The 22,215-nt window shown below is 36.7% G+C and overlaps 1 protein-coding gene across 5 annotated transcripts in view; it reads right to left on the bottom strand.

The window, feature by feature from the left end:
• The window catches only part of CTTNBP2 (cortactin binding protein 2), a 125,964-nt gene that overhangs the window by 35,131 nt on the left and 68,618 nt on the right, over positions 1–22,215 (bottom strand). For all 5 annotated transcript variants that reach the window (XM_048946642.1, XM_048946651.1, XM_048946658.1 and 2 more), the window contains 2 exons: positions 10,250–10,474; positions 3,644–5,306 (listed from right to left, as the gene is read on the bottom strand). In XM_048946642.1, the coding sequence (XP_048802599.1) occupies positions 3,644–5,306; positions 10,250–10,474 (1,888 nt within the window). The remainder of the gene's footprint in view (positions 1–3,643; positions 5,307–10,249; positions 10,475–22,215) is intronic.

The raw sequence follows: 22,215 nt of genomic DNA, 5'->3' as shown, positions 1-22,215 counted from the left end.
GACACTAAACTATCAGCAGGAACTTTGTTCTGCAAAGCAGTTTGGGAATAATACTGCTGGGAATCCTTCACTATTGAAAAAGGTGTGTTTCTTTTCTTTTCTTTTTTCTTTTTTTTTTTTTTTTTTTTTTTAAGCCTTAATAGAAATAGAAAAAAAAAAAAAAAAAAGGAATGTTTATTGGGCCATACATGGTATTTTAATTTTTTGCTTGAACATGTTGAAATGGAGAAGAAAAAAAAAAAAACCCACACCAAAACAATGTTGCAATTGAATGATGAAATTCACTATACTAAGTTGTCATTGGATGGAATCTTTTCACAGGAAAATATGAGAACTGGATAACAAGGTAAGTTTATCTTCTATCATCAATGTAAACAAAAACAATGCTGCATTCATCCAGGAAAAAAAAAGCGCCATCAGAAATACTAATAACCATTATTACAGGTCCATCATCACAGAAACAAAAAGTTAGGAAATGTGAAGCATCTGTGAAAGCGTGTAGAACGTGCAGTGATGAAGGGCAGAGGGACAGACAAAAACAGCTTCTGGCATCAGCTTCAGAATGTGGAGGTGGTTAATTTCAGAGCCCAGATCAGTATCTCACCCCCCACTTTTATCTTCTAAGCCAATTGTATAGAGAGAATAATCATAGAGATCATCATAGAAATGAGCAAAATAAAAAACATACATCAGTGAAGAGTGACACAAAAAGCGCAAAACCAAGAAGAAAGTGAAAGCAGAAATCCCAGGGGTATGAAAATCCAACTGCCTAGATTTGTTTCCATTTTGAAGTCTTGCAGCCATTGAAAAGTAGGAATCCAAACAGAGCAGAAGCACTTTGGCACCAGTTGAAAGGCTGCTGAAGTTAATGAAAACACTGTCACAGATTTCGAATCAGGCCATAAATGTTCATTGTAATTTCTTGCTGTGCAGTCTGGTCAACGTTAATGACAAAAGTTGGCACCCTTCCTTACTGGGAATGAAAAGGGCAACACAGTGAACTGCCTCACATTTAAAGGCAAATATCATAGCATTAATTCAAGAGAATGTGTAACTGAAACAATCTGTGCTCACATTTCCAATTTTCTCTTAATGCTTGCTCTCTCTAGAACCAAGGCACTTCTTTATTGAAAATCATGCTACTGACAGGTTCTTAAAGCAATCTGACCTAGCTAGGACAGTTTTCAAATTAATAAAAGGAATACCTTAGTAACTATGCTATTATCAATTCTTCTGACTCCATAGTAAGAAGAAACACAAATTTATCAACAAACAAACATTAAAAAACAAAGATACCTTCAGTGCTTTCTTATTTATTAAATCTTTTGCATATTTTCTTAAATATTAACTAATACTGACTAAAGCTCATTACTTCCTCTATGATAAAATATGAATTGGATTTCACTATGTTCTGCTTTAAATGAAAGCAAAACTGAAATTCCAAACAGTTTCTGGGAGGGGAAAAAAAAAAAAGTAAATAAAAGACTGAAACCAATCAGAAAATTTATATAAGTAATTGAATCTGTGGCTAGAGGGCATGAAAATGCAGATATGAGAAAGTAGTTTCAGAAAGAACATGCTCTAAAAAGAAACCAAAAAAAGAGTGAATGAGTGACATTAACTCAGGCATAACTGGCCACTTTATCTTACTTAAAATAGTATAATTAAATTTAGTCCTCTTTTTTTCCTAAGGCAAATTCTATTTCCACATATAATTATAAAATCTATTTTTTCCTAGGCATAAAATTTGAGGGAAATATCTTTCCATATTTGTATAATATACCTTGCTCATAGTCTACACAGTTCTAGTGCAGTTTGCAAGAACACAGCCAAAATAGATTAAATTTCCTTTAAAAAAAAAAAAAGCCAAACAGAAATAAATAATCTGGGATTGGAAATAAATTCAATCAAATCTAAGTTTGGGTTAAAGATAAAGGAGTACCTGAATATTACAGACAAATTTAGTACAGTTTTTTTTTCTGCCTTATTTTGTAGGCGGGTAAAGGAGCCTGTGGTAAAAACCACAGCTCTGTAGCAACAAAGTAAAAGTATAGAACACCAGCTGGAGTGTAAGCAACCATTCTTTGTGTACTTCCGATAATGGGACACATTTCCCACTTGGAATTGCAAAGCTTCACAAAAAGAAGTGCAATTTACAAAACATGAAGTGTCATATGTTCAGAACGAGGATTACAAGGTTAATTCATAGAACAGCTTAGATGGGAAGGGACCCTGAAGACCACTGACCTTCAACCCCCTGCCATGGCCAAAATGGTTACAACTGATTCTATCCTTTTGATTGCAAATGAATAGTAACTAAAACCTAAATCACAAAAGACCATCTGAACACATAAAACACTACAGTTGGATATAATTGTATATCCATCCATATATCCATGTATATATATATCATATATATATATATCACATATATCCATGTATATATAATCGTGCTGCTTTCAAAACAGTTTCCCTGAGAACCAGAGTTAGTGCAACTGCCTCACCAGGGTGACGACCCATAAAAAGTGGTCCCTCTATCAAATGGAAGCACACCAACTGTACTGTGGGGAGAAGTTCATTCCCTACAGGTAAGATAAAGGTACCGAAGTCACAAGGGACTAAAGGACCGTAACTGAACTGAAAATAACCACATGAAGTTTTTCAGACTGCTGAAACATTCTTCAATGTTAACGAAGATTTTTTTGCACCTGAAGTGCTCCATAATCGTGTAGCTGCCTTCTCACTGCAGAAGTGAGGGCAAAGAGGGTCTTTTACCTGATCTTTCAGCAGTACTGACCCTATCAAGGACATGAACTCAAACATACATTAGGGCTGTCTCTGTTCATTTAGCTGTTCATCAAGATATCCTGAAGCTGCCATTAGACTACCACAATGCAAAATGAATAGCAGATACATGAACTGACCCCAAACTTGGACTGCTGACGTAACATTTATATTTTAACTTTCTCCAACATCAAATCCTTGCAGATACCAGTTGAAGTGAATCTGGGAGATACTACCTACAAGTATTTATAAAGCCTACTACTATAAACACCTACAAAAAGCCTACAGAAAAATGGAAATATATATACATATATATACTTCTATAGGTATGAAGTGATATATTTGGAACTGCACTGTTATCCAGGCAATAACATACCTTAAGTTGCAACCACTTAATACTACAGGAAAAGAACACAGCAGTCCCAGCTATGCCCTATTTTCTGAAAGGCTCACAAAGCACTGAAAGGCACTGAAATACATATTCCATCGAAGATCATCAGCAGAATCATGTTCAAAACACTATTTCAGACTAAGAAAGCATTTTATAGCTCAAAATAACATTAGAAAGGTAGCTTATTTAGTATTTCAAAATCTACAGCTTATTTGCAAAAACAAACAAACAAATCAAAACAACAAAACGTTCAATTTGGAGACTTCCTTGAGGAAGCAAACTAATGAATCACGCAGAAGAACTCCCATACCCCTGGAAAGTGGAAAAAATATAAATGTAAATTTCAGTGCTTAGAAAATAAACAAAGAAAGGTATATAAAAAAAGTGAATGTAGCAAATGAGAGATTTAGAGTAAAAACAAAACAGTACTTTAGAGGGAGATAGTTTGTAGCATATCAATCCCTTTACCTGATGCTGTTACCAGGAGGCTGTCTGAATCACATGGTCTACAGGATGAAGCACTAACAGGGTTTATGGAGGAGCTACAGGCAATGGTGGTGGGAATGACAAAGGAATTTTCTGAACATGCAGGTTGGTTCAGTCCAGGGAAGTGGGAAGGCCAGGCACCCACCTGAGATGTGGCTACGGCTGGAATGGCACAGCCTGCAGGTGCCACAGATAAATCTATAGCAGGTTTTGGTGGCAGCTGAGGTGAGGACTTAGAAATAATTTCCTCATTTATTACCCTGATTCCTTGTGGTGAACTTGAAAGAGGTGAGGTCACAGTTTTGCTATCAGTTTTTGCACTTGTATTTGGGGATCGACTGCTATCCATTAAAACCTTTAGCTGTGGGTGTGGCGGTGAAGGAGTTTGCGAAAGCCCTGGTTTTTTAGGAGGAATAGGCGGAGGATTTCCTCTGTCAACTCTTGATACGCTAGGCGTCTTTAAATTCATTCTACCGACTGGGGGGTAGGTGCCAGCATCCACTGAATGTGACACCCCAGGGCGCACTGGAGCGCTGCTCTGAGGGCTTGTAAATCTCGAAAGGACTTGGGTCACGGTATTTCGAGCTACTTGCTTGGCAACTAGGTTGTCACGACTAGTAGGGGATACGTCCCTCGAGGGAGGGCTTTGGGTTGTGTTTCCATTTTGGTCTGGATCATTAGCATTTACTTGAAATCTAAACCTAGCTGCTTGGATTCGTGGATTTAGGCCTGGCTGGCTGGTAGTGCTGGCAGATGGGGAATGCAAACTGTGCATAGATGAAGTCAGCGAGTAATTCTGAGTTGCGACAGTTGGTGCAGAAGGAGTAGAAAGGGAAGTGCTGTTTGAAAGAGGGGAAGTGCTACTTGGTAAATCAGGTGCTAGGCCTGTGCTTGGTCCATTTTCCTCAACTCTGTTTGGATTCTGTGTAGGAACAGGAGTTGCAGGAGGGACAAGTTCATTATGTGAAGATTGCCTATCAATGACAGGCTTCACGAATGCTGCATTAGCACACACATTCATTTTTGTATTGCCAGACACTAAGGGGTTCACTGCAGAAGGCTTCACAGATACAGTCAAAGGCAACTTCTTCGTATTTTCAGCACTACTGTCTACCGCTACAGGATCTGTTTGGCAGGCAATAGTTCTTGAAACTGACTCTTCTGTTTCAACAGAAACAGAAACAAAACTCCTATCTTTATTTTTATCTTTATTTTTAAGAGAAAGATTAGCTTTACTCTCATTCTCCTTCTTTAATTGCTCAATCATTTTTATCATTTTATCTCTCTCTTCTCTGAGGTCACTGGTGTGTGCTTCTTCTCTATGAAGTCTGGCACGCAACTGCTCTCTCTCTGTGTCAAACTCAGACAGCTGCTTTTCCATCTGAGCTTCCATTTGAGTACTCTTTTGTTTCTCAGCTGCAAGAGACTCCTCCAGTTCACTAGCCTTTTTCTTTTCCTCTTCAAATTTTGACATCACTTCTTCCAATTTTTGGGCTTCTTCTACAATTCGTCCAGATAACTGTTTACACTCTTTCACTAGCATCAATACTATGTGCTTATTCTTGCCCCGTTCTTCTTCAAGACGAGCAGATAGCTTTTTGTGCTCCAGCTCAAGATTCTGTAACTGAGATTTTTCCATTTCCAGCTGTAAGAAAGCATATAGAAAAAAAATGCATTAACAAGAGGAAGACTTTCAATATAACCTACTATTAACTTGACATTAATATTTTAACCTTTGAGAGTACACCTGAAATGAACCTGTCTGCCCAGGAAAGTGATTGATGGTTTCTCATGAAAATGTCTAAAAGCAAGAGAAAGATGTACATACTCTCTGAATTGCTCTCCAGAGATAAGTAAAGTCATCTTTATTTTTTTTTCCTGTTGATAACATAGAGACTCCATGAATTGATTAAATTCTCAAGATTTCCAAGTGAGGAGCTGCTTGGTCTCCAGAAATTAGGCAAGCACTGAAATTAGGCACCTGATCAAACCTGTTTTACTTTGTAAGATTCCTCTTCTCTGCAAAGGAATTAGCCACAAGCAAGAAGCAAGCTTCAAACAAAAACTTTGAGCACAGAAATGAAAGGCTTAGGTTCTAGGTCTTCCTCAGACTGAAGATCAGTGTTGAAATGTGCAGTTCATGCCCACAATGGCCGTCTTATTTATTTACATTTACATCAATACATCCATTTCTGAGAGAAACGTTTGAGTACAGACACAAATATCTTCCTGTACTTTCTAACAGTGGTATGTCTCACTGACATCTGTGATGTATATAAACTACACTGTAGACTAGGATCAGAAGACTACTAGTTATGTGCAAGTAACAGATGAGAATAAACTTTCCACTCATTCATACAGTCATCGCCTCTAACTCATCTTACCCACTGACTGTGCTTTTATTCAAAGGCCCTGTCACTGAAAAGCACTGGAAAAATACAGATTAATGCACCCTTTTATAACATAGCAACTAAAAGTAAGGTGACACAAATTAGTTTGACATATATAAGCATTTGCCTAGGAAAACACAAACTACAGCAAAAGAAAAATTGGTTGTTTTGTTCTTCCTATTCCTACTTTCATGTACTGATGCAGTTGCTTCCCGTATGGCTCATCTGGATAATGAAAAAACAGTGAGCGTTCCTTCTCCCTGTACTCTTTATATCAGTTCAGATTTATCAGTTTTACTTAATACATGCACAGAGATCCATTCAGGAAGAACAATTCAGAACTATTACCTCTAGCACGCATTTTCTATTATTTTTATTTCTATTATTATTATTTCTATCCATTGTGGCCACCTAAAAGAAGTCAAGTGCTCGTAACAATCTAATTTTGACTGCAACAGGAAACTGTTTCATGCTTCTACAATCCAGTAATATTTCAATGTTTAAAAAAAAAAAACAACAAAAACTGAGGAAAGATGTGGCAAATATATTTAAGACCTTACTTGGAATTAAAGTTTCACTTCAATAGATGGAGAAAGACTGAGAGTACAGATTCAGATTTTAGTATTCTGGTCAAATTGATACTCATTTCAGATTTTAAGCCAGTATCATGTACTATTTTCACTGCAAACAGTAATGTGAGAAACAAGATGGTGTAGGGGACTGGTCATAGTTAGGGTATATCTTCACTCTCTATCACTGCATAACATTTTTCTTGGTTGCTGGAAGAAAATAAGACAAAAAACCTTCCCCATTTCCAAAAAAAAAAAAAAAAAAAAAGAAAAAAAGAAAACCCCCAAACCACCAGCAGTATCCCCACCCATTCTTCAAAGCAAAGAAAACAAACAAAATCCCTATGCTCTACAATCTAACAGTTTGTCAGAAGCCTGTTGCTATAGCACACTGTTCCCTCTCCTTTACAAGACAAGATGAAATTTCTTAGCTCTGGAAATGCTTTCCACACTATTGTGGAGAATATGTCTGAAATTCATTTGCTGCTAAAAATGTTGTCCTGTTTGGTGACAAATCAGCATCGACAGGTAATGGCAACACTTCTGCACAATATTTTAGTAATAGTATTATTTCAGGAAGAAACTTCACTATTATGACAAAAACAACAACAACAACAACAACCAGCAAGTGAAGAGAAAATCACTATGGGAAAACATATCTACATTGTAAACATCATGTTTCATGGGAGAAGAGCTCCAAGAGCTGCACTGTAGATTTACAGCTTCATCGCAGGTTAATCAACACAGTGTAAACTAAATTAAGAAGGTGTCACAATGAAACTTACTTAGGAGTGATTCCTTTCAGTTTTTCACATGACATTTCAGCGTCTTTTTCAAATTTTGCAAGACTAGTCCTCATGGACAACCACAGCCACTAAGTGACAGTGAAATATCTGGTAATTTCTTTTTTGCTAAAGCTAGTAAGAAAAACATGGCAAATGTACATATTTTTAAAAGCTTGAAATTGCAATGAGATTATGGTGAAAAATTGGAATATTTTCTATTATTCTATGTATAAGCCATAAATTACAATGGACATCACTGTCTTATTTTCATAAGAGAGACTGGTTTTCTAAAAGCACTGAATATAAATAAAGAATTCCTGACATAAATACATGGATCCTGTGTGTTTGATTTCAAATCAGCAGTAGCAGCATTAGAGGAAATAGTTTCTCGTTCTACTTTATCTCCCTCCACCCCATTCTTTTGGCTGTATCATCCTGAATAATAATAATAAAAAGCTACAAGCCAAAACAAACAAACAAAACCTGGTAATATTTACCCAGTACTTTTTTCCTTTAGATGACAGATTTGGAACTAGCTGTGATTCATTATGAGTTTATGAACTGAAACGTTTTTTTTGTGAAGTGTACTGTTTGCATACGTTAAGTTTTATCAGTAATACAAACACTTGGAAATGTGCTCAAGAAGTTTCTGAAAAGGAGTATGGAAGGTCTACTGAGAAAATTGACAGGAACCAGTGAAAAACTTAACAGCAAAGGTCTTTTAAACATGAGAGACATGCTTTGTCAGAAAAGGCCAAGGGATCTAGCTTAGTCTAGTAAAAGACAGACTAAGGGAACTAGTAGCAGCATACTACTTCTTGAAGGGTTATTAAAACAATGGCAAAACCAAATTCTTCTTGGTAGTGGCAGGCTGAACCTCATTAAAAGCTAACATGAAAGATTTCCCCTTAAGACATTCTTCAAAATGATGGTAGTGCAGAAGGCCTGTAATCCTGCCCTTCTTGAGAGTTTTCAGGACTCAGGTAGACAAGTTCACAGATGACCAAGTGTACTGCTGGATAAGCTGCTTTAAGCACAAAGTTAGACTGAATCATATCAACAGTCCTCTTCCAATCAAGAAGTCCATCTTTGAGCATGCATCCCAGTACTAACTTATCTGCCAACACTTGACAGATCAAGAACCTGTCAACTCTGATCGTCTGGTTTTGAGTTTCTAGGAAACCCCAAAATGAATTTTGTCAGTAGCTCCAGGAAAGGTATAGGAAAAGATGGAAGGGGTTCAAGACTTTACACAAAGCAGATGACATCTAGGGTTAAATATTTGGTGTAAGGGAAGCCTGTGTCTCATAGTCATTTGTTCACCTCTCCATTTTCCTTTGTGCATCCTTGCACATTGTTCTGACTTTTTAGTATCAAATAATTATTTTATTCAAAGAATGTTTTAGGGCCACTATATGCATGGGCAGTAAGTCTCCACAAAAAAAGAGCTCACTGTGAGCCTGCTTGATTCCAGTAATATCCATAGAAAATAAGCACAGCTGTACAAACACCTCATCAGTTAGTATGAGTGAAGTATGAGTGCGAGGCAATTTGAAACAGAAAGACAGAAGCATCACATATCTTAGAGAAGGAAGAACCACTCTTAGAGAAAGTACAGCTGGCTGTATATTTAGGTCACGTTTGTCTGGGCTTAATTTTATTTTATTTTATTTTTTCCTTACACAGGGTCACCATATTTTGTTGAACAATTCTAGAAATCCCTCCAAATACCTTTATTATCCTCTACCAAAGAGGGTTTTAAGAGATGGCGGACAGGAAAATGAGGAACCAAGGGAATGTAAAACACTGAATGAATAGGTTACATAGGGGTTAATGGAGATGACTGAAAGAAATGACAACTGTTGCTACAAACCAAAAAGCTGAAGAGGATGCCCCGTTCAAGCAGTATCTCTATTTGGATTTTAAAGAGGAAGACATAAGCCACACGCATGCTTGTTTAATACCAGCCAGCTCAAGTCCTGTTCTCACTCAAATTTACTATTTGTTATAGGAATAAAAAAGTTGGCAGCCTAACAGTTTAAAAGCAATACTTTTTTTTTTTTTTTTCAAGAATAGCTTTCAAGTGTAGCTTAAAAATTCTAAACTTTAGAATTATACATAATAGAAGTGTAGGTATTTTTCAAGGTAAGAGAAACTACAAAATAAAGATTGAGCTATTTAAAATAATGGTTTAAGGGAAAAAAAAAAATTGTGTTTTCTTCTAGGAAACAAGGGACAAAAGCTTCCTTTTTTTGTCCCTGTAGATTTAGACATTGCTAATAAAATTTACATAGCAATATCCTGACTTTGAGATACATTTTTAATATATAAGGTCATCTTACATGCATTCATACTTCCATACTCCAAGAGCCTCTTTCTAAAAAGATGGTTGAAAAACATATGCACACGGAGGGACTTCTGGCTATGCACTGGAACAAGAAACTAACCAAACTGTGCAGGAGCTGCCACAGAATCACAGACTGGTTGAGATTGGACCTCTGGAGGTCATCTGCTCCAACTTCCCACTCAGAAAGTGAGAGCTAGAGTGGGTTGCCCAGTGTAAGTCAGGGTCTCTCCAGTGTGCATATACAGGGTTGCTCTTTTCTATGATTTCACTGGTTCTATCTGATATATTCTGTGATTAGAGCTAGATTTATGGAACACATAAGGTGTACACATAAAATATCAGCAGAAAACTAGCACCTCACTATATATGACAACAATTAAGCAATAAATTTTCAAGACTCGTGATGATAATGAAGTCAGGCAGAGGTGCAAATTAAAAAGTGACATGAAAGAACAAATCAGGAGGAGAAAAGGAAAAAAAGGTTGGTAATAGGCTACCTTCTTTTGTCTGTTTTCAGAAGCAGCCAACTGAGCTGACATTCTCTCTTGCATTTTCCTGCAGTGAGCCATAACAGCTTCTAAAATGGACAGCGGGTTCATGCAGATGGGCTTCCTTTCTTTCTCACCAGCCCCTGCCTCAAAATCTCTCTGAAGAGCCAGGAATGGGTCACTCAGATTAAACCTTCCGTATCGTTCCTGGATAAAAACTTCCTTGCGCCGTGCCTAATAAAAGAAAAAAAACACAAGATAAGGGAATAAAACTAAATGCATTCTTTGGAATACAACTACACATAGAACAGACCTTAACAACCAAGAAATTAATGTTTTTAAAATATTTTCTTTAGGTATGTCCAATTTCTAATAGACTTGGGCTGATGTGCTGCAAACATTTCATTACAGTCAATACAATTTGCTAAGTAAAACCTTCTGCTTCTCAATTTAGTACAGAAATTTCAGTTTGGAACAATTTCAGAAGTATCAGAAGCTTGACATGTTGAGAGGTTAAGGGAAGAACAAAGATTCCAAAACAGTTTCCTACTTCAGTGTATTAAAATGTTAGTTAAAGGCAAGCACTAAACACCTGAAACATTTTTTGCAATAACAAAATAAGTATTTTTAAAATTAAAGAGGAATTGATGGTATCCTCATACATACAGAGATTTGCATAAGAAACAATCTGAGAGAAACTCAGAAGAGTGCAAAAATGTCACCAGGACCCTTCCCAAATCTCTGTTCAAGAAAAGCTCAATATCAGGTGTTTCTACAAACTATTATTAAACAGCACAATTATATTTCCAAATACGGTACCATGCTACTTTGAGAAAATCAAAATATCACACAATAAAGACCGGATGTAATTTTGCTTGACAGATTTTTGTTTTTTTTAGCCCAACAAGATCAATTTCAGATAAGGTACTTTGATACATTTAATACACACTACGTAAGAAGGCCACAGATCAGTACTGACTTATAATTTTTTTAATAGAAAATATTGTTCCAAAACACCAGGCCTAAGTCTCATCTAATTTATGAAATAAAACAAAACAAAAGAAGAAATCCAAACAACAGAATTATTCTAAATCTAAAGATTTTGCTGTGATGTTTTCATGCTTGCACATGTAACAGAAAGCAGAAGGAAGCGAGCCAAAGCTTAGAGTACAAACTTTGGAAGTGAAGGCTTGTTACTTAAAATCAAATGAACTTAAAATCAAATGAATCATCAGAGCAGTTCTTTAAAGCATATTTCAAAAATCAGAACAAAAAACACCATTAGAAAGAGGAATCTCAAAAATAACAGGGTTTTTTTGTTTGTTTTTTTAATGTTTGATTTATTTCAAACTCAACAAGTTCAGTGAGGAATAAGCAAAACCTGAGGAAGAATAAGCAAATTTTGAGGGGTAAAGGAGGAGGAAGGGGCAGAGGAGGCCATCAAAATGGGTTAGGAAGCTCTTCCAATAGCCTGATGCTATAACTTTAACATATGAAAAGAAGGCCATAAAAGGTGACACCCACTCAGGGCATGAGAAATCAAAGAACATAAGAACTATGTGAGAAAAACACTCCAGGGACAAGCTACAAATAACGAACCTTAATGAATTCCCAACTTTCGCATTTACATAGTGTACAGCATTGAAATTTTGGAAGAAATAAAAAGATAATTTAAAAGTAAAAGATAATTTAACTGCAGCTGATCCAAGCGTTCCTGATTACTCTGATGATTGAAAAACTTTGTCTACTTTCCAACTTGATAGAATAAATAGAACCAGAAAATACATTCATATTTGCTCTGCAAATAACTTCCAATTAGTCTAATATTTCAAAGCCTCAATTTTTATCTTATATTTTAACATAAAATGCAATATTTATTGGGGAGAGACTATGCTTGCAGCTCCTAGCTTTATACAAGGAATTACAGGAATTGCATAGCTTAGGTATTCAACCTTTAAGCAGGAGAGGAAACAAAACCAAAGCCAGCCCTAACCCTTAATGGACTAAAGCACTAAGCAGACAAACAGGATGACAAATGCAAAAGGTTAAGAATTTAAATAGAGACGAAGGCACAATCCATACATAAAACATCAGCAGCATAAAAGCCTCTCAGTTTATATAACGAGAGTGAGCCATCAAAGTAAAGGAAGTAATATCAAGGTAGGAGCTCAGCTGTAGGTTAAAAAATAAAGCCATCAGAGCTTCATTCTGAAGTCCAGAGATCAGTAAAGAGAAAATTAAAGAACAAGAGAGTAACTCTTGTGTTGCCACTGTATAATTAATGCTTTGTTTGCATCTTGGATAGTGCATGCAATTACCATTCTCAACATAAGAAGAGTTGTATCAGAATTAGGTAAGAAAGAAGGACAAGGAAGACAACCAAAAGTTTGGAACAGTTTCCACATTAGAAATGATCATCCATGCTACGGATGTATTGCTTAAAAAAGACTGGAGGGGTTAAAGTCATAAACAAGGAAGGAAAATAAATGATGACAGTTTACTTATCTAATGAAAGAACTGTGAGGCATCCAGTATAGGATACTTGGCCAGATGAACTTCAGATCTGAAGCAGTCTCTGTTACATTACTATGCATAGCTCAGAGAAATACAAATGAACAGAACAGAAAGGTGAGAACGACACCATTTTGACTGAAGTCTCCCATTTATCTAATGAGACTTCAATGCAACACCCATTAACGTTTGCCTGTGTCTCAATTTTTACTGTTCTATCTTGGATGCTGCAGTGCTGGTCCTAAAGCAAGACCTATCTATTGAAAAAAGTACCATAACCAATGGCTATCTTTTTCATGCCCAAGGTGATGTTAACATCACTATTTGTGTTCTTCTCTCCTCTGTCTCAAACACATCAGCAGGGTTGGACAGAGCTGCACATAATCCACTGTCTCCTCCAAACTGACCACGTGTCAGCAGCTATCAGGCACTGATAGAGCTTTTCACTGTACACGAGACTCAGTACTCTGTTAAACTGAAACCCAATGCTTATAGGGCATTTCTGGAACTTGTCATGCCACAGAAAAGTAAAAATAGGAAGTAGGTTAAAAATGGATGCATCGAATAAAAGAGCATAAAAAAAAAAAAAAAAAAAAAAAAAAAAAGAAGAAACACACCATAAAGGAAAACACCGAGTAAAGAATGTCAAAACATCGAATGAGGCTGCCAAGACACTAGAAGTATACCAAAGCATCAGAGGCTCTCACAAGACATGGCACACTACCACTGCCACAGCAGAAGCTGCAAAACAGTAAATGAATATTCTGCACCAAGGGCAGTTCTAAAAATATTCTTAATACATTTTCTGCTTTCAAAACAAATTCAATTGCTCATACATCCTAAGAGAAAAGGTTATGAAATTCAACAGTCTGACAGGAAAATTAAAATGTCTGTTAGCTTTCACTTAAACCGAAAATTTTACTCAGATCATCTACTTTCATTTCCTGCTAACTAGCTTTTTAATTGAAAAACCCTAACAGCAGAAAAAAAAAAAAAAAAAAAAAAAGTACCTTTTCATAGAACTCAGATGAGATGTGGTGTTTTGTTGTTGATTTATTTTTAAACAGGAAGACGTCAACACAAAATCCTGTAAATCACACTGTTTCAATTTCTCCTGAATCACAGTAGCCACTTTCTTAGTGGCTTCTCATATATCCTACCGACAATGCAAATAGTGAAGAATATCAGGAAGTCATATTGAGCTTTAAACTGAATTTGGGTAGACTTAGATTTGGCATTAAGAAGAAATTCTTCACTTTGAGGATAGTGGGACACTGGCACGGGCTGCTCAGATGACCCATTCCCAAAAGTGATTGAGGCCTGGTTGGTTCAGCCTATGGGCAAACTGACCCAGTGAGCGATGTCCCTGCTCACGGCACGGCTGTTGGGCTACATGATCTTTACAGGTTCCTTACAACAAAACCATTTGACGGTTCTAAGATCTATACTTGTCAAATTTAAGTGCATGCATATTAATACTAAATGTTTAATATAATAAATTGCCGCTTCATCAAAATGATGGACATAAGTTCAGACGAACAAACATAAATAATGCACTTCTATTAAGAGGGAAAGCATCACAGCTTTTCCTATACATCAATACCTATAATAATCTCAACATTATGATTTACATGATTTGCAAGTTGCTGAAAGTTTACTTTAAGTTAATAACAAAACATTTCAAAAGAAAAGGCATCCAGGATATTTTGAAATAAACTTCAGAACTTCATGAAACTTTGCCAAATCACTGGGCATTCACCTGTAATTACAGTTTTCCAGAAATCACAGCGTTGAGCACAGACAGAGAACTGCTAACATTTTAACATACATCTGCTGTTAGCTCCCAGAAATGTTTCCAGGCTCCTGCAGTGGCAAATATACATTAATACTTGCTTGAGCACATTGAAAACAAAACAAAACAAAAAGAACAACAACAAAAAACCCTAAGAAAGAAACAGGAACAGAACAGAGCACGCTCCTTCCCAGACATAACATCCATGGTCCTTTTCTTTAGGGCCACTTTTAAGCTTTGAGAAGCATGAGACCGGTGTGACTTAGGCAAAGAATACCACTTCATAGAATCATAGAATCACCAAGGTTGGAAAAGACCTAAAAGATCATCCAGTCCAACCGTTCACCTATTCCCAACAGCTCCCACTAAACCATGTCCCTCAACACAACATCCAGCCTTTCCTTGAACACCCCCAGGCTCGGTGACTCCACCACGTCCCTGGGCAGTCCATTCCAGTGCCTGACCACCCTTTCTGAAAAGTAATACTTCCTCATGTCCAGCCTGAATCTCCCCTGCCGTAGCTTGAAGCCATTCCCTCTGCTCCTATCACTAATGACACGAGAGAAGAGGCCGACCCCCAGCTCACTACAACCTCCCTTCAGGAAGTTATAGAGAGCAATGAGGTCTCCCCTGAGCCTCCTCTTCTCCAGGCTGAACATTCCCAGCTCCTTCAGCCTCTCCTCATATGACCTGTGTTCCAGACCCCTCACCAGCTTCGTTGCCCTTCTTTGAACACGTTCCAGGGCCTCAATATCTTTCTTGCAGTGAGGGGCCCAAAACTGAACACAGTACTCGAGGTGCGGCCTCACTAGTGCTGAATATAGGGGAACAATCACCTCTCTGCTCCTGCTTGCAACACCGTTTCTGATGCAAGCCAGGATGCCATTGGCCTTCTTGGCCACCTGGGCACACTGTCGGCTCATGTTCAGCCGAGCATCAATCAATAGCCCCAGGTCCATTTCCTCTACGCAGTCCTCCAGTCACACCGCCCCAAGCCTGTAGCATCGCCTGGGGTTGTTGTAGCCGAAGTGCAGGACCCGGCATTTGGCCTTGCTGAAACACTTCCATACTTGTCTGCATAAAGGAGAACCTTAAAGTGGAAAGAGAGCAGCAGGCTGGAACACAATCACCTGTACAATATCTAAAACACAGTTTCAAATGGGTACAAATGTTTTCGTGCAGAAGGAAGTGCCGCGTTCACTTATTATCCTTGCTGGCATTCTTTAGAGTAAAAATCATCAATTTTCTGAGGAAATAAAATGTTTTCTGTATAACATTGTCTGAGGTGTACCTATTCCATCTTACTCTAAGAGATCTCTGATGTAAAAACAGCTAATTTGTGAATGCTGGAGCCAGATGATTAGCCAATGTGGCAGAACCTTTGGGCACACCTAAGACCAGAACTTCAGGTATGTGAATGAAATACATCGCAAAAACGTCAGTGTTTTTTGACTCCATGAGGCTCTGCTTCCACAGCAACAGCAGAGTACCGACATCCTGCTTTGTCCACTTTCTGTTGTCACACAGCACCCACTCACTGGTCCTGGGAAAGCTCCCTGTAGGACAGCACTGATAAGAAACTGAGGGAGAGACACAAACTACTTTTTTTTCTTAAACAATTTTTCAGCAGGATCCACCCCACAATTTCCTTCACAGGGCAGCTGACAAACAGGTGTGCCAAGGCATGTTGAACTGCAGTAGCAAATTAGGGAGAAGAGATTAGAAAGGATAGAATCAGAATACTTCAAGCTAAAAACAAAACAATCCCTGCCGGAAATAACGATGGATTTGTATAATCATAATATTTTTGCACTGTATTCCTTTAGCTTATGATAGCTCTGTCCCTTTGCACTTCACCAATAAACAGGAGAAACAGAAATAGTAAAACCAGAAAATTCTCTTACATCTTTCAGCATTGAGTTTAATATCATAACAGCTCATAGCAATACCAGGATATCTGCTTTTGATGGCACTCGTTATCTGGGGAATGTGCAGCCTGATGTCACATGGGTCATTAATCCTTTAAAGTAGTCTCTGCATAATTTGGTGTCTCTGCTAGAACAGCATTAGCAGTGTCTGTCATTAACTTAAATTGCACAGCAATATATAGAGAAAATAATATTTGAAATGTCTACTTGCAAACAATTAACTGAATGTATTTTCAAACAGAAGATTTTCAAAACCAGAAAAATATGCATCCACTATAGCAGGTAATCACAACTGCTGTATCTTGAGAGGTGCTATATGAATTTATAAGCTGTCAGCCTTTTTCTCCTGCACATCAACTAGTTTTTTAATTACAGAACTGAGATTAAAAATACCTAACTGTACATTAAGATGTCTGTAGGAAATTACAGTTTTGCAGCATATGCCACCGTTTTGTAAAATTATTACTTAAGACAAATCCTCCAATAGAAAACTGGAGATCTGCTAATGAAATGGAGGTAAGCATATCTAAAAACAGATAAAAACCAACAACTTTATATGGTTAATTAATTAAATTCTCTATTGCAGTAGAGTAAAAGACAGAATTACAACAGCTTTCAAATTCAGCCCAGTGAGAACAACATATTTATACACAAATTTTAAATCCTTACACAAAATTTGAAGCAAGGAGGGAGACTAAAATAAGACTGCAGCTACCACTTACAGAACAGGAGCCTGAAGTTCTCTGTGGACAAGGCTAGCCTATAGTTGTATGCTACATAACTACATAAAGGGCAGAGCACAAATTTACATTCATAAAAACAAAGCAGACCTGAAAAACTTCAGAAAGGAAAATGATCAAAGGTACAGGATGGCTTCTCTATGATGGAAGGCCAAGCAGAAATAGGAGACTGGTATAAAACAGAGACAGCAGTGGAAATTCATGTTAGAGGTCTGCATGCTGAAAAGACAAGTAGCAATCCTCCTGTGGCGTACAGAGGGGAGTTCTGGTGGAACACAAATTATTCTCAGTGAGATCAGATAGGCACTGGAATGAGTTGCCGAGGGAGAATATATAGCCCATCAATGCTATCAATGAGAGATTTCCAGGGTTAGATTGGACAAGTCACTGAGCAGCCTGATCCTCATTAATCCTGCTTGAAGAGTGAATAAAGTGATCTCTCAAAGCAGCTTCCAACTTAGCTTATTCCAATTCCCTGTTGTTTAAACATGAATACAAGGGAGCAAGCAAGACCTTCAAACAATATCTGCCTTACTGTGGAACTAAAGCAAAAGGCAGAACAAAAGAAAAAAAACAATCCCAAATAAGATCAAGTAAAATATAAGCAACAAATAAGCCCAATGAGAAAAAAAATCAAAAATTAATCACATAGTATAAACTATATTGTTAACTTTTTTTCCAGTAATAATCTAAATTGATATTAATTGCACACATTTCCTGAAACAAGTTTTCATAATCATAGCAGAATATGTAAGCAATAGCACTATTAAGGTTAACACTGCAATTTGTACCCAACACATTTCAGGGTCTCCTCTTCATTTATCTGCCAAGATAAAAGCTCAGCAAGTCCAAGTCTTCCATGCAGCAACTGGTGATAAACATCAAAAATGGGACTGCATGTCCTACACTGCTGTGGAACAATGGAACTGAATTAAGGCTGCTCCAGAACCCTTATACAAAATTTCCTTCCTTTCAAGAGCATTTGTTCCTCTGATTAATTTCCTTTTCCACATACACTAAAATTGTTTCAACAGATGTTGATAGGTTCATACTAATATCTTCTTCTGACATATGTAATAGGAAGTGGCAAGAAGTCTTCTAATGCTAACTAGCACAGGAGGCAGTAAAAGCTTATTTTACATGTTACATTAAAGAGAGGTAAACTCTGGTTTCTAAACAAAATTGAAAAGATAACAGACTTCTGAAAGGAGGAAAGTGGTTGAAACAACATATTTATAAGTCTTATTCGGTGGTACTGTTGTCTTGAAAAGATTTGTTGGAACTACTTGTTTAAGCAAAATAGAATTATCAATGAATATATATTCATTAGAAAGTATGCTATACTATGGTTAATTAAGAATGAAGGCACGGAGGCTTTTTTATGCAGGCACAAGTGAATGTTTTCAAAGTATCACAGGAGCTACTTTGAAATATGAATTATGAGATACATAAAATATTTTGCAGAGGAAACTTAAAATGTAAATGCAGATGTCACTGCCTACTGAAGAATGAGTATCCTGCTGCCTGATTTTTGTCAACGACTACTTACTTGATGCTCAGCTACTCCTCAGAACTTAACTATGACAATAAGAAACCTTAGCTTCCTTTCTTCATCACTGTGATACTCATATTTATGCAAAGTCTAAAAGTAAGTTACATTTTAACAAATTGAATTTTATGTCAAAAGCATTTGATGAATGTATTCAATCTGTTTTCAGTAGTAAATCAAATACTATAAGAGAAGAATTTGCGTGTAAACTTTTAGGATGTTAATGAGGCTGAAAAAATGGAAACTCTCTTGATGATGATCTAACAGGCTGCTACTTCAAAAAGGGTGAAAACATTAAAAGGAATTGAGAAATAATATGTCAAAATTAAGAAGGTTAAATAAAATCAACATATAGGTGGTTTAGGGTCTAATGGACCGATAGAACTTCTTCATACTATAAAAAACAAAAAAAGCTCTCCGCAGATCACTGATCAGAATACAAAAGAATATAAGACAAGAAGTGTTAAAGAAAACAGACCTCATCAGTCATTTTTAATATCACGCATACATAACCTTAAGAAGCATTGAAAACTACCTTATAGCAGTGTTGCATGAGAGCCAAAGCCTGTCTAATCACAGCCACGCAAATGTATCAGAGAAACTCTCTACCATGAATGAGAATATATCAAAGTGGAGATATAGTCGTTTTTCAAGAAAAGTTACCCAGAGCATAAGCCACTGCAACATCAGTAACAGCCAAAAGCTGCACTATTCTGTCATTCACAACAGTTCACAGAACTCCCTGAAAATGTATAACTTGCAAAGTGTCTCTTTCTGTCAGAATCACATAGCTCGAAATCTAAGCTTGTTTTTAGGTGGTTTTTGGGGATTTTTTTTTTTTTTTGTTTTGTTTTGTTTTTACTCTGAAAATTCATGATTATATGTTGTTTTACGAGGCCATCCTTAGTAATCTCCATTCAAGAAGATACACAAAAACATCACTTTAAGGCACACAAAGTCAGATCTTGCCTAGAAGCTGATGAGAACAGCAAAGCAAAATTTCTCAGTTTCATGGCAAACAGTCACATACTAAAGTAGTTCACAAAAAGCTGTACAACTCCTTCCTTTCTTCTGCACTCAAAAGTGGACTTAATAAAGTTACAATTTTTTTAAACAATATCAGTTCTTACTGAAGTCTCTCTGTGTACAGGAGGACAGACATTTAACTAACAGTTAAACAATATTAGCCTTACAGTATAGCAGACAGCGCTAAAGAATTACACAGCAAAGATCAAGCCTGACTCCATAAGTAAAGAATTTCACCTAATATCACCAATTTATTATTACCCCAGTATTGCTAAGTAGCACAACAGACTTCCCCTTTCCCACATTACCTGACAAAAACCTCCAGGAAATATAACAGAGGTAAAGACAGGATAGATTGAAATACGCTTTCAAATCTTCTTCTCTAGTTTTCCCCCTTAGAGTCATAAAAACTCCCATTTTGAGGATGGGGAGAAAAAAAAAGATCTAAAAAATATAAAGGCCATATATTCCAAAGCTAAGATCAGTTACTAACAGACCAGTACTAACAGAGAAAAAAATATATATAGTGAACATAAAAGATTCTTAACTTTTTACAAATGTTAAAGGTGAAACTCAGGCCTTGTACAGAGCTCCTACACAAGGAAAAAGCTCAAATCATGTACAACATATGGCTTTAATTGAGAATAATCATCCAGATGTTCTACATAAAGATGACATTAGGCCAATTTTATGACGGCTTTGTTGTCTGATGCTTAAACATTTGAAAGTTATAGCCACTATTTTGTAAGGATGTATCACAGTTCTACACTGTGATTATTTAACCACCCAGATGTTTGTTATTTCTGAAAATAATACAGATTTTCATCCTGGTAAAATCTTGAAGAGAATTAAATTTTCTGGTTACTTTAAACAAATGCTTTGTCTAGACCACAGATTCTACTTTACAGTTCAAATTCATGCAACTCAATTCATAATTCCCTGCCTGGAAATCTGACAGTCATTTTTCAGAAGTACTAAAGAAACTCCATGTCTAGCAAAAAGGACACTTTAACTTCCACACATAGGTTAAATGCTTTTGCAGTTCAGCCACAGGCAGAATGTACTGAAGATTTAACAAAAACTGTAAACATAAATAAATCAATCTGGAATTCTTTTTCCATTGACAGAATGTGGGCTTTCATATTTTCAAATTATCAAAATCTCCTACAGTAATATGGGATAACATTTTAGCTGCTATATGAATACCAGACTAATTAATGAAGAAGTCAGGAAATAGTGTGCTTACTATCTCAACAATAAGGAATTATTTGAGACACAAGCAGAGAATTCAGAGCTTTCAAATGATTTCCAGGATTCATTTTGAAAGGAAAATTTTGAGTGTAATATAAAATACTCCTTGGAGATAATATATTCTTGCTACTGTTCTTGGAGGAGAAGAGACTGACTGAATGAATACATCTAGCTAAATATACTTACTTTCTAGAATGGAACACTGAAGTAAACAGAATCCTCATCTGCATTCTGGATGTTATGGTCCTTATAAGAACTTCACAGCACATTTCAAGATCGTACTCTCTTCACAGATACCATTACTTTAAAATTATCAATTTTACAATTGCCATATAGCAGTTCACATTTCCACATTAACTAGCTAGAATTGTATTCTGCTATTTCGTAGAGAACTCTCTATAATCGCTGTTGCTCTGTTTTCTCAAATTTTCCATTTATCTGAACAAATGGAATGCTGGCTGTTGTAACAAAGCACGCACAAAGTGCTTGCAGCACTCTGCCAGAGCTGCTAGGACAGATGTCTTTCTGGGAGAACGACCCACTGCTCAGAACATCACCTAAACAGAGCAGGAAAGAGAAAGGCATGGGGACATTGACTGAAACAAAACATGAGTCACTGTTACGTAAATATTGCTGAATATTTGAAAATGACACCAGTCAAATCTCTTGTTACTAATATCAGAAATACTTTTCTAAACTTAATTCAGAAGAACCAAGAACAGGCCTCAATCTTCAAAAATCAGAAGAAGCAATAAAATAGGATGCGTGAGATGCACAAAAAAGGGAAAGCAGCATTCTGTATAGGTTGTACCTCAGTGCCACCATCAACAAAATGAACTGCACTATTTGTCATTCCTTAACTAAAAATAGAAAGTTACAGGTAATATAGCAGTATGTATAGGATGCCCTAGTTACATTTCTGGTTGTCAGCAACATGAGTAATGATGGCAACCAGATAAAACACTTCACGGAAGTCACTGTAACAGTGAAGTCACAGCTGCATTATTTATAAAGATCACAGAAACCAAGAAATAGTTGCAGTAACACGCTGCTAGGGTTTTTAACGTCATTTTCACAAACACTGCGTGCATATCTACTAGAATAGTTTAAGATGGATTACACAAGAAGATCAAATGGGAGTAGGAGGAATCAAGTAGGAAAAGAAATGCAACTACATT

This window comes from Lagopus muta, chromosome 1 (assembly GCF_023343835.1).
Source record: "Lagopus muta isolate bLagMut1 chromosome 1, bLagMut1 primary, whole genome shotgun sequence".
Taxonomy (NCBI): Eukaryota; Metazoa; Chordata; class Aves; order Galliformes; family Phasianidae; genus Lagopus; species Lagopus muta.
This window is presented reverse-complemented; position numbering and strand designations above follow the sequence as displayed.